General features: G+C 37.0%; 1 protein-coding gene across 12 annotated transcripts in view; it reads left to right on the forward strand.

Moving 5' to 3' along the window:
* Positions 1–12,413, forward strand: part of LOC107154372 (LIM domain containing preferred translocation partner in lipoma) — a 608,084-nt gene that overhangs the window by 267,265 nt on the left and 328,406 nt on the right. For 10 of the 12 annotated variants that reach the window (XM_015499986.2, XM_048804054.1, XM_048804052.1 and 7 more), the window contains one exon: positions 756–881. In XM_015499986.2, coding sequence (XP_015355472.1) covers positions 756–881 — 126 coding nt within the window. The remainder of the gene's footprint in view (positions 1–755; positions 882–12,413) is intronic. The other 2 variants (XM_048804059.1, XM_048804061.1) reach the window with 1 other exon arrangement.

Here is a 12,413-nt window from a genome sequence, read left to right on the forward strand (position 1 = left end):
GCATTAAAAAATGACAAAATCATAGAATTTACAGGGAAATGGATGGCATTAGAGCAGATTATGCTAAGTGAAGCTAGCCAATCCCTAAAAAACAAATGCCAAATGTCTTCTTTGATATAAGGAGAGTAACTAAGATCAGAGTAGGGACGAAGAGCAGGAGAAGAAGATTAACATTTAACAGGGATGAGAGGTGGGAGGGAAAGGGAGAGAGAAGGGAAATTGCATGGTAATAGAAGGAGACCCTCAGGGTTATACAGTGGAGGAGGTAGAGAGAGAGGAGGGGAGGGGAGGGGAGAGGTGGGGAGGGTGGAGGATGGGAAAGGCAGCGGAGCACAACAGACACTAGTATGGCAATTTGTAAATCAATGGATGTGTAACTGATGTGATTCTGCAATCTGTGTATGGGGTGAAGGTGGGAGTTCATAACCCACTTGAATCAAAGTGTCGAGTATGATATGTCAAGAAATTTGTAATGTTTTGAACAACCCACAATAAAAAATTAAAAAAAAATAATAATCATATGGTCTTAGGAAAAAAAACATTTTTTTTTTTTAGTTTTTCTTTTCTGTCAAAAGGGATAATTCTACCTTAGCTCAATGAGATTTAATGAGAATCTTTAAAAATAAGAATTTAAAAAATGCATGATGGTGTCAGGAAAAAAAAAACTTGGAAAAACAGAGTGCAAGCTTGATTGATTTGAACTCATAAGGCTATCTATGGAAAATTATTTATTTTAATGTGCATGTTTTTTCTAGCAGGGAAATCCTGGAGGCAAGACCCTTGAGGAGAGGCGCTCCAGCTTGGATGCAGAGATAGACTCTTTGACCAGCATCCTCGCTGACCTCGAGTGCAGTTCCCCTTATAAGCCCCGGCCTCCACAGGTGAGTGCTGCCCTTGTGGTCACTCCACATGGTTACCTGCAGGTATTCTTCTCCCTCTCATAGATCAAGCTACTTCCTTCTGCTCTGTCATTCTTCTTTATTCTTCTTAGAGTCAATAGTCTAAGCTGGGTTTTTACTTCATGCCAATATGTGCTAATGAACGGGCAGAAACTTCTTAAGGTGATTTTATTAGTAATTTCCTTTAAAATAACACGATAATGTTATTCAAAAATATTGTTGAAAAGTGAGTCTCTTTTTATGCCATTGCTCTATTTTCTGGCTTTCAGTATGGATATTATATTATATGTTATACAGTCTCTATAAATCTGACTTATCATGAGGAGCTCTTTTATAAGGAATTCCTTGTGTGGGACATTGAGTTGGTTTCCATTTTTGTTATGAGCAAAGCTACAAGGGACTTGTTCATGTGTATTTTTTTTTTTTAATTTGTTTGGAGCTATTTCTCTGCCTCAGAGTTCTAACACTGGGATTCCCACATGGAGGAGAATGACTAGATTCTTTAGTTTCCTTCTGAAGGTTGGGACTAGTTTATACTGGCACCAGCCACTTGAATATATGACTTTCTTCTCAAATTCACCAGAATTAGGTGATAGTAATTATTCTGTTTATTTTTTTAAGTGCAAATGGTGCCTTGTTAATATTTTTTTTTCTTTGCTATTTTTGCTTTCTTTGGAATTGGGTTATTTAAAATAAACATCTTAGTTTATTATTTGCATTTTGAAAGCTGCTCTTCCAAACCCAGTTATCATTCTCTTCTTTTCTGAGGGTCATGACAGATCTGTTTTGTGGCTTCTAAGTCCTTAGAAGACAGCCATCAAAACTCTAGATGTATATGATTGGACAAGTATTTTTGTCACTGTGTTGCTGGACTCTTTTGTGAGGTGTGCTTGACTAAGTGACAGTGTGTACACCACTCTGAGTCCCACTCCAATTCTTGAGCAGCAGCTGCTGTATTAACAATGATTCCTTTCATGAATTAAAAAGCAGTCCTGCGTCTCTGCTGTCAGTCATGCTAACACTTAACTGCACATAAGGTTGCAGTTCTGTTCTCTTTAGACACATTCCCATTACCTTTTCTACACATATAATGGAATTGTCAGGTATGTGGGGGCACAAGGCAAAACATACTGGAGATTAGCTATTCCTTATCTATCTATCTTTGCTTGTGGCACTTCCAGTCCTGTTAGTAGTAAAAATGTCCTTCATTTCTACGAACATAGACTGAGCTGTTGGTATATAGCAGGCATTGTGGTCTTTTGCGGGAACTCACAGGAACAGGAAAATTGATCATTGAAAGAGACATATATGACTCGGTTGTCAACTTCCAGTAGCCCCTACTATTATGTAAGGTAAACTATGGTTCATACTCTAAAGCACAAGGAAGAGAGTAATTTATGCTTTCAAATGTGGAAAATCTGAAAATTCTCATCAGAAGCTTTCCATGTTACTGGAAGGACGAATGGCATTGGTTTTTGAAACAAGAAGGAAGAAGAACCTTAGAAAATAGATTTTTACTGACCCAGGATGGGGTGGCCAAGGCTGCCTTCAGATAAGGACAAGCATTTGGAGTTGTGAAATAAACCATTAGAGGCTTGAAGTGTTGTGGGGGCTGGATGGTTTCCCTACAGCAGACTATAGGATAGTTTGGAAGACAGATTCTTTTGGAGGTGATAGGGAATACTTGAAGGTGATCAACTAGGCGAAAGCTCAAATTCACTAAGTGACACAAAAGGAACATAACAAACAAGGCTAATTCTGCAGGAAGATGGACCCAGGTCTGAGAAAATTTTTTCCAGTAGGCCCATGCTTTATGATTTGATGATATTCATCAACTCTCCATTTCCACCTGATGAAATACCTTTAGTCTAGTTTCTTATGGCAGCAAGACTGTCTTTGCCACTGATCTCAGTCACATTATGCCCAAATGCTTCTATGCATTCCTGTCTTATTATTTTAGCGGGATTTTGCTTTCATCTTCTCGCTCCAAAGTCTTAAAACCTAGAGGGTTATATATGGATAAGATTATACCTTGAGGTTTTTACTTAGTGTAGCTTTCATTCTTTAAGGTGATGTCTACACATGCCTCCCATAAACCATTACATTTTAATGGGTTTATTCAGCAGTGATGTTATTGTTTGAGCAATCTTACTGTGCACACAAACTCAGAATCACTGTTATTTGGACAGCAGTTGACTGATTGTGAAGCACTTTCACATAGACTCTCACTTGTGTGAGATATAGATAACTCTTGAGATATAGAGAACTCTGATATATAAATGGTTTGCTTATTTCATGGATGAGGAAATGAAGGCCCAAGAGATAAGTGGCTTGTTTTTGACTACACTGTATGAGCCCAATTGGACCTTGAATTTAGGCCTGTGTTTGGCTTTCAGTTTTAAAACCAGATTGAAGATATCAGGCATATTTATATCTTTCATATTTTACCATTGAAATTAGTCATGTAATTGACAGTGTCCCTTGAGTATGGCTTTCCCATAAAGAGAAAAACATTCAGAAGGTATAACAAAATAATTATGATTAACATTAAGTTGACTATATCCATAATTGGGGCAAAATCTACTTATAATGTGCCTGTACCATTCAGAATTTAAAGGATGATCCATCCTATTATTTTTCAATTATTCCAATATAGGGAAGAAAGAGTTAATTAGAAGATAGATCTCATCCTTCTGAATTATATTCACTCTGGTGGAACTGAATTAGATGTGTTAGTATTTATTGGTGAATATAATTATACACTGTGAGAACAATAATCACATGCATAAAATATTAAACGTACGTGACAAAGGGAGATTATGTCTATAGTAGACTGTGCTGTTGTAATTAAAAGGTATTTGAAAAATCCTAGAAACATAGACTGTTAACCTACAACTTTGATGTTTCTGTTGTTGAGTCAAAGCAAATTTCAAATTTAAAACCTAGTGAGTCACCTGACCACCTCAAGTAGGCTAGTAAATCTGATTTCTCATGAGTCAAGCATGTGTTGTATGTTTTCCCAAATCTGCCTCTGAATCACCTTTGTAAAGCTGCTTTGACTCATGGATCTAGGGGGGGGATGCTGTATATGTGGAATATTTGTTCAGTAAGATGTTTCAGGGAACTCTACTCACATAGTAACTGTGAAGAAGTGCCTGACCTTTTGAAAATAGATTTTTACTGAAGCATTTCCCTCCATTTTCTAAAGGGACCTTTCCCACCCTCCAATTTTCCATATTTAGTTCTGTTCACTTATTCATCCATATGTTTGTTTAGGCAATGTAGCCTAATTCTACATATTCATCTGTCCATCCAGTAATTTGCTTAATGAACATTGAGATACCTACCATGGATTAGGTAGTTAGAGTTAGTGCTTAGTCTAGAGTAATTCCTAATCTTATAGAATAGAGAAATACATAAATAATCCAGAGTGACACAAAAGGGCCTCATTGTACACTTATGTTATCATGTGACTCAGTAAAAAACTGTTCAGAGATTTAAAAAAAATGGGAATGTCAACACTGTACCTTCTACATTTTTAGTTTCTGGAAGGGTTGCATAGAGCAGGAAGCCTTTGCATTCACATAGCTGTATGTGTTACAGGAAGCACATTGGAATCAAGGTACCAGAGTAATAGGAATAAGAAAGTACAGGAATGTTGAATAATGTTTCTTTGCTATTGTACTAACTGAATTATTCAATGTGGGGTATAAAAGTCTAAAGGAAAACATCATATAAAAAAAGTTAAGCATACATAGTACCTAGTAGCTTTTGATTTGTTTTTTGTTTGTTTTTTATTTCATACATCAGCCAATTCTCGATGACATCAAGTGAATGTCTACAACTCAATCCAATTCTGACATTATGTACCTCTAGTTACTACTGTCACATTAAGGAGGAGAAATTTATTGGGGATAGCAAATGTGTTTCTGGACACAGTTAATTTGGGGATAAAACCTTCAGCAAAGTTTGCATGATTTCTATAAATATATATTCATGATGCATATATGAACAAAGTTATACAATTAATATACCTTAGTAGTAGTAGAAACTAAACTTTGTTCAGCATATAAAAATGTGCATATTAGCTAGTAGTTTTAAAAGAACAGATTTAAGACATTTGGATGTGGTTGTTTTTGATCCTGTTTTCTAACCTAGAGCTCCTAACCCTCTTGGAATTTCCTGGGTGATAGACACATTCCTTGTCATAATGAGGTGAATCTCGAGGGGTCCTACATGGGAAGAAAAAGCTTTGAGTAGAAGCCTGATATTTTGAGCTCCCACCCTTTATCCTGTGGAGAGGAGACCCTGGGAGGTTGATTAATGATTGATCATGCCTCTGTGAAGAAAATTCTGTAAAAATTCCATAAGAGAGAGTTCAGATAGGTCCCCTGTCAGTGAACATATGCATATGGCAGGAGGGTGGCATCCTTCAACTCACTCCACCAGGACAGAAGCATCTGCACTTAGGACCTTCCAGGCCTAGCTCTGTTCACTCTTCATCCACCCATTCATATGGACCTTTTATCTTTTTTAATACACAGGTAAGTATAAAGGAGTGTTTTCCTAAGCCATTGCAAAAATTATCAAACCTGATTTTGAATACCTCCATTTTGTTACTAGGTTCAAATGAAATGTGGGTAGTAACTTGGTGGATCATTGTGTCAGAATTGGATTGAGTTGTAGGACATCCACTTGATATCACAATATTGGTTGTTGTATGACAAAAACTCCAAATGTATGCTATCAAATGTGAAGGCTTTAACTGGGCACATGGAGCACACCTCCAATCCCAGCAGTTCAGGAGGCTGAGATAGAGGGATTATGAGATCAAAGCCAGCCTCATCAACTGAGAATGCCCTAAGCAACTTAGTGAGGCCCTGTCTCGTCTCTAAACAAAATATAAAAAAAGAACTGGAGGATGTGGCTCAGTGGTTAAGCACCCCTGGTTTCAATCCCCAGTACCCAACCCCGCCGTCCCCCCCAAAAATGAAGGCTGTCTGAGTTGTATAGAGAAAACAACTGAGTTTTCCCTCTTCAACTAATTTGAAAAAAAAAAAAAATGGAGACATTGTAATGATAAGGACAGGAGCTTTGACTGAAAGTGTGCCAATACAAGCACACTGTCTTTTCAATTCCATGGAATCACCTCTCTAGAAAGAGCTCCATATGAACTTGGCCACACTACCAGTCTGAGATTCTTTTTCATTACTGTATTTCTACAATGGGCATGGTTAGTACCATCCATCTCCCTTTCACAGAGATACAATATTGTTCTGGGGCTACAAGAAGTTGTTGGCTCATAAGAACAGTCTATGCAACCCTTCCCATTTCATTTTGGGGTTATTTGCATGTGTCTGGAGTTTGCTTTCAAGATTCAGGTCTTTGAAGTTTTGAGCTGATCATTTCAGAGGCTGTTTATCCTGTAAGTGATATATTTAACTTCATCACTTAAAGCATGTAAAAATGATTGTAACTTCTTGGTCTGTTTGGAAACTGAGTACTTAAAATGCTGTGTGGTCACGTGGATACATATGCAATTGTAATCCCAGTGCTCCCACAGGAGGTGCCTTCCTCAGAGCAGTAATCTATTAGGCAGCCTGAGAAACTTCTTCAGGGGTTATGTGTCCTATTGAAAGCTTTTTATTAGGAATCATGTGGCCCGCGGGCTTGGATGCAGTATAATCAGGGTGGAGACTTGTGGTGCCATGGATCTTCTCCCTCTCTTGTGCTCTGTGTTTTAGCTTGCAAAAATCATGAAGAGCTCCAGGGCAGACTAGTTAGTAATTAAAAATTTTGAATTCACATTAAGACCATTCAGGCTACTGAGGAATGAAAACTGTAACATGCGGGTACTGTGTGACAAGACACAGGCTGTCCTTGCAGACAGGGGACCTCACTGATTTTTAATCAGCCTTTTTGAGAATTGAGAGAGGAACTAGATATTTCTGTGTGGAAGAAGAGAATAGAATAAAAGAATTTACATGGTTTGTAGAGAAATGGGTTTGTCTGTATCTGTATACTTGTTTACTAGAACATTGTTTGTATACCTGTTTACTATAACTTTGAGTGGTATATTAAAAGTTGAAAAATGCCAGAAACCTCATTTTTAAGATGTTAATATGTAAGATGTTAACTGGAATACAGTAAAATAACATGTGAAGAATACCACTTTAAGAGAAAAAGGGATCTAATTCTTTGCAATGCCCAAGTTTATAGCATCTGCATTATTTTGAGTTAGTCTCTACCTGCCAGGAGACCTCCACAGTTAAATAACAATGAGGCGGGGGTGGAGGATTGGTTGGCTGACTCACAGTTGCATGCTATAGGCTTGATGATGGACAGTTAATTTTTAGACTACAAATAATTGCATCTCAATACTGTTTATTCCTCTTCTTTCTTTTTAAAAGGATGATGTTTGAGTTCATGTCTTATGTGACCAGCATAATCCAAGTTAGCTTTTAAACTTTTTTGGTGGTTGTTTGTTTTTTCCTGGTGCTGGGAATTGAACCCAGGGCCTCATTCATGCTAAGCAAATGCTTCCCCACTGAGCTACATCCCCAGCCCCTAAATTTTATTTTGAGTACCATGAAATATAATATTTTTAGTGGAAATTTAGCCTCCCAAAATTTACCTTGCATTGCATATCAATAAAACAATTGCACAAAAATGCCTTTTTTTCCCACATGTCCCTGTTTTGAGGAGATATTAGCTCCCAGCAGTGACTGGAGAGGCAACTGAGCACATAGTTGCTGAAAAGTGCCATGGAGCCCTTGCTCTGCTAAAGCCAAGGAGGAAGGTGCCTTCTGTGGTACCTCAGCCGTGGTCCCCGTGGTAGCCTTTCACTGTGGTTTGTTTACTGGACCTTGATGGGTCCTTGGCTCAGAGATGATTCTGTTATATTACACTGAATCACTCAATCCAGGCATTGGTTTACAAAGAAATGCACAAAGCTGCCTCTTGAGTGTTTCTATTTTATAGCAGCATCTTAGTGGAAATAATTAGCCCTATGTCCAGGCAAAAGCACAAATCACATTTGCAAAATTAAAGAGTGTTCTTGTCAAGACTGGCTTTCCTATTTCTTTTTTCCTCTCCCACTGTTTAAATATCTATTTTGGTAGTAGCCTTAGCCCTGAAAACCCCATGGTCCTTTTTTCTTTTCCTTTTCTTTTCTAATTTAAAAAGCAAATCAGCAACAGAATACAAATACAGCTACATTTCTTTTTCTCAAGATGATTTGACTCAGCTATGGAAAATGCACAAATTTATTATGTTTTAATAGAAAAAGCCATGTCTCTGATAATCTATAGTAATTGTGTTGTCCATTTTGATACATGTTTCTTTATATGCTTGATAAACAAACTGAAGCTTAATTTTGAAAATGATGATCTCTTCAGACTTAAGATTGGAGGTATTTAATAACTAATTCTGCTTATCAGCATTTGGCATGGGGAGTAACGGGTCAGTCCTTCATGCAAAACATCATATTGGGGTTTAACTGTTGAAGTTCTACTCACAGCAGGAAAAAATTACCAAGAAAACCAAATATTGTCTTTCAGAGGATATATTAATTACAAAACTAAAAATTCAATTCGCTATATTTCATAATTGGAATATAGGTATTTTCTTTTGAAACCATCGTCTGGAGTGTGTTGAAATAAAAGACATAAGTTGGGCATGTACTGCTGTTGATTCCATGGCTATAGTTTTTATGTGGAAAAGCAACTGAGTCACTTGTGCATTTTGGAATTTATAATCTAATATGTACCTAAGCCATGTTGACTTTATGAGGGCCAGTGTCACAGAAGGGGATTGATTTGTGTTTCATCATACTGAATCACAAATTAGTCCGATGTAAAACAAAATCTCTCGACAATTTATCTCACAGAATATACCCAGTAGAGACAAAATAAATTGTAAAATCACGTAAGTCTTTGGTAAGAAATAATTGTAATAAATACCAGACTATACGATCCCTGAGGCAAGATTATCATTTGTTTCCTGGCACCTAAGAGGCACGCAAATTTATGTTTGCTGAATAAATAAATTAAAGTTGTCATAAATTCTGAACATTTCTGCTTTAGAAATATGCTAGAAATTAAATCTGGAATTGACATGCAGTTAAAGCACATGACAAAAAATTTCTGGCATTTCTTTAATAAACATGTATTTCCACTAATAAAAAAGTTAAGTACAACTGAGGTGGATGATTTCTTGCAAGGGCAAACTAATAGTAGCCCCTGATTCATCTAAAATGTCTAGCTTTAACCCCTAGATTGCTTTTTATCACTTGAAGGCAATGTACTTTGTTGAGGAGATGATGTTGACGTTGTCCTAATTCAATACTATCCTTATTCTCTATTATTGGGATAACATAGATATAAATATCAAGTTTTTTTCTCCTATATTTCTAAAGAGGACCATTATGATCAATATGATAAATTTAAATGATCAATATGATAAATTTCTTGGATTCAATGATAGGAGACAAAAAAAAAACTGGCAGATACGTTGACATATTCTTACTTTAAAAAATAAAATAAGCAGTGTGTAGATTCATTTATTTATTTATTTTATATATAACAGTATAATGCATTATAATTCTTATTGCACATATAGCGCACTAATATTATATGCTTCTTTTGCTTTGACTACAAGGAAGCTCTGCTTGGTTAAAGGAAGTCTCCAAGATCTCTCTTTCTTTCTTTATAGAGCTTTTTCTAATACTTCCTGACCCAGTGTTTGAAATAAAACCAGTATATATCAATTATAAGCCATTTCAAAACTTACTAATTTCCAAAGTCTAAACCATGCTTTTTGAATGAAAATTAACTTTATATACATTTATATACCCGAGGACATCTTTAAAGATATGTAAACTGATTTTTTTGTAAGAGATAGAATAAAATTCTAAATGGATTCTTTGTGTATATTGATGGTAAACAATGGATCCATTAAAGTGACATATTCTGCTGGTATTAATAAATTATAAGATTTAAAGTGACCTAAAGAATAGGATATTCTGATCCTTTGAAGAAGTAGGTTATTTTATAGAGCTTGAATTGCTTATGGTCATACGTGTGAGCCCATAATCCAAAACATTTTTGAAGTGTCTTGAACTCTTTCTAATTCCATATTGATGATGTACCGCTCTGCAAAGATATTGATACATCTTGCATCTTGCAAGGGGTGCTAAGCTTCTTAGTAATACCCAGTATCTTCTGTGCTCCTCTACCACCCAGCTGACAAAGGGTGATATTTTATTTCCCAAATGGCAACTTTATGCTAACTTGATCCTTAGAAGGCAGTCAAAGCCAGGAAACAGTTTTTAAACAGCATCCCAGATGACTTAATATTCTATGTAATATTAATGTTAAAGGTTCTTTTTCATCAACTGGTCTAATTGCTAAAATTATGTTGTTTAACTTTTGATTATGGTAAACCTATTTTACAGTCACTTGTGGATAAGATCTCAGAAACAGTAGGAGGTTGGGGCAGATTGGGAATCAGGGTGGTATGTGTGCAGCTCTGCTAAAACAAGTTTCCTGAAGTACCTTCTGAAGGAATAATGTGTATAGAGAAGTATCATTCATGGTCATCACCTTTCTACCACTGTTGGTCATGGAAAAAGGGTAAAGAAACAAGAGAATTTGTGGGTGATAATATGACAAAAGAGGCTGAGCTCTATCTTAAAAACTGTGATTTGTAAAAGGTGGCTTGTTGAGAAGGGAAGTTGGATTCAAGAAGGTGAACATTGTATAAGTATTTTCAGTAGTAGTTGGATTCCCACTCTTATTTACTGGTTATCTGCTCATTTTTTCTTTTTTCCATTGACTATTAAAGCATAAAACCTCTGTTGATTTGAGAGCTATATTAAGGTAGCCCTGACTGCATCAAAGTACATCCTGTGTTCATTGCTTGGAAGACATACTATGTTAATTGGCATGCATCCTATTTAGATAAATAGATTCTAAGCAATCCCTATCAGAATCCCAGCTGACTTTTCATAGGAATTGACACATAGAACTTAAATTTAGATGGACGTTCAAGGGACCCAAAATAAATCTGAAAAAAGATGAGGAAAACTACAAAAATCACACTGCCTGATTTTGAAATGTATTCAATTGTTACAGGAATCAAGCAATGTGCTGTTGGAATGAGATACACATATATATTGATAGAATAAATCTGGGAGGCCAGAATAAACCATTATGTTTGTGGTCAACTGATTTTCAATAGGGTGTCAAGGCACCAAAAATAGGAAATGTTGGTGGAACAACTGGGTATCTATATGCAAAATAGTGAAGTTGGACCCCTTCTGCATGTCACATTTGAAAATTAATTTACATTGGGTCAATGACACAAATACAAAAGTTACAACTACAAATTATTAGAAGAAATCATAGGACAAATAATGTTCATGAAGTTGTATTAATCAGTGATTTCATAGACATGGGAAACACAAAGGGAAAAAAATACATAAATTGGACTTCATCAGATTTAAACAGTTCTATACTGACACCATCAAGAAAGTAAATAAGAAACCTATAGAGTGTGAGAATATATTTTTTAAGTCATATATTTGATACAGGAATTGTATCTACAATATATTAAGATGGTTGTGATAAAGGGCAATTAACCCAATTAAAAATGGACAACAGGCCTGCAAGGTAGGCAGACCTGCGACCGACCGGCAGACAGACCCAGCGGCCCGCCGGCGTGGCAGACACATCACCCCAATTGGAGGAAGGGCCCAGCTGCTGCCAGCAAGATAGGCAGACCGCACGTCCCAGAGAAGGGGCCCAGCGGCCCGCCGGCCTAGTTTAAAGATCACCCCAATTGGAGGAGTGGCACAGCTGCCGCCTGCACCTGCAAGGTAGGCAGACCTGCAACCTGGAGAACAGGCCCAGTGGCCCGCCACTGTGGTAGACAGCTCACCCCTATTGGAGGAAGGGCCCAGCCGTTGCCCGCAAAGTAGGCAGACCAATGGACCCGGAGAAGGGGCCCAGCGCCCCGCCGGCGTGATAGACAGATCACCCCAATTGCAGGAGGAGCACAGCTGCCGCCCGAACCTGCAAGGGAGACTTTGCAACTATACAAGAGCAATATAAATATATAGGGGGAAAATTAAATAACACAACAGTTTCACCAAGCAGAAAGAAACGCGAGCAGTATGAAAAGACAAGGAAAGAAAGGACCACAAGCAATGCAGGTCAACTCAACTTTAGAAAAGGTAATATCTGCAGCAGATGGAATGTCAGATAACGAATTCAGGATTTACATGCTTGAGATGATCTGGAGTCTCAAGGAAGACATTAGACAGCAAAATCAGACAGTGAAAGATCACTTCTACAATGAATTACATAAACAAATCCAAGAAGCAAAAGATCAACTATTCAGGGAGATAGAGGTTATAAAATACAAACAAACAGAAATCCTAGAAATGCAGGAAGCAATAAACCAAATTAAAAACTCAAATGAGAATACTACCAGCAGAGTAGAACACTTAGAAGA

The sequence above is a fragment of the Marmota marmota genome, unplaced genomic scaffold (genome assembly GCF_001458135.2).
Source record: "Marmota marmota marmota unplaced genomic scaffold, marMar, whole genome shotgun sequence".
In the NCBI taxonomy this organism is placed as follows: domain Eukaryota; kingdom Metazoa; phylum Chordata; class Mammalia; order Rodentia; family Sciuridae; genus Marmota; species Marmota marmota.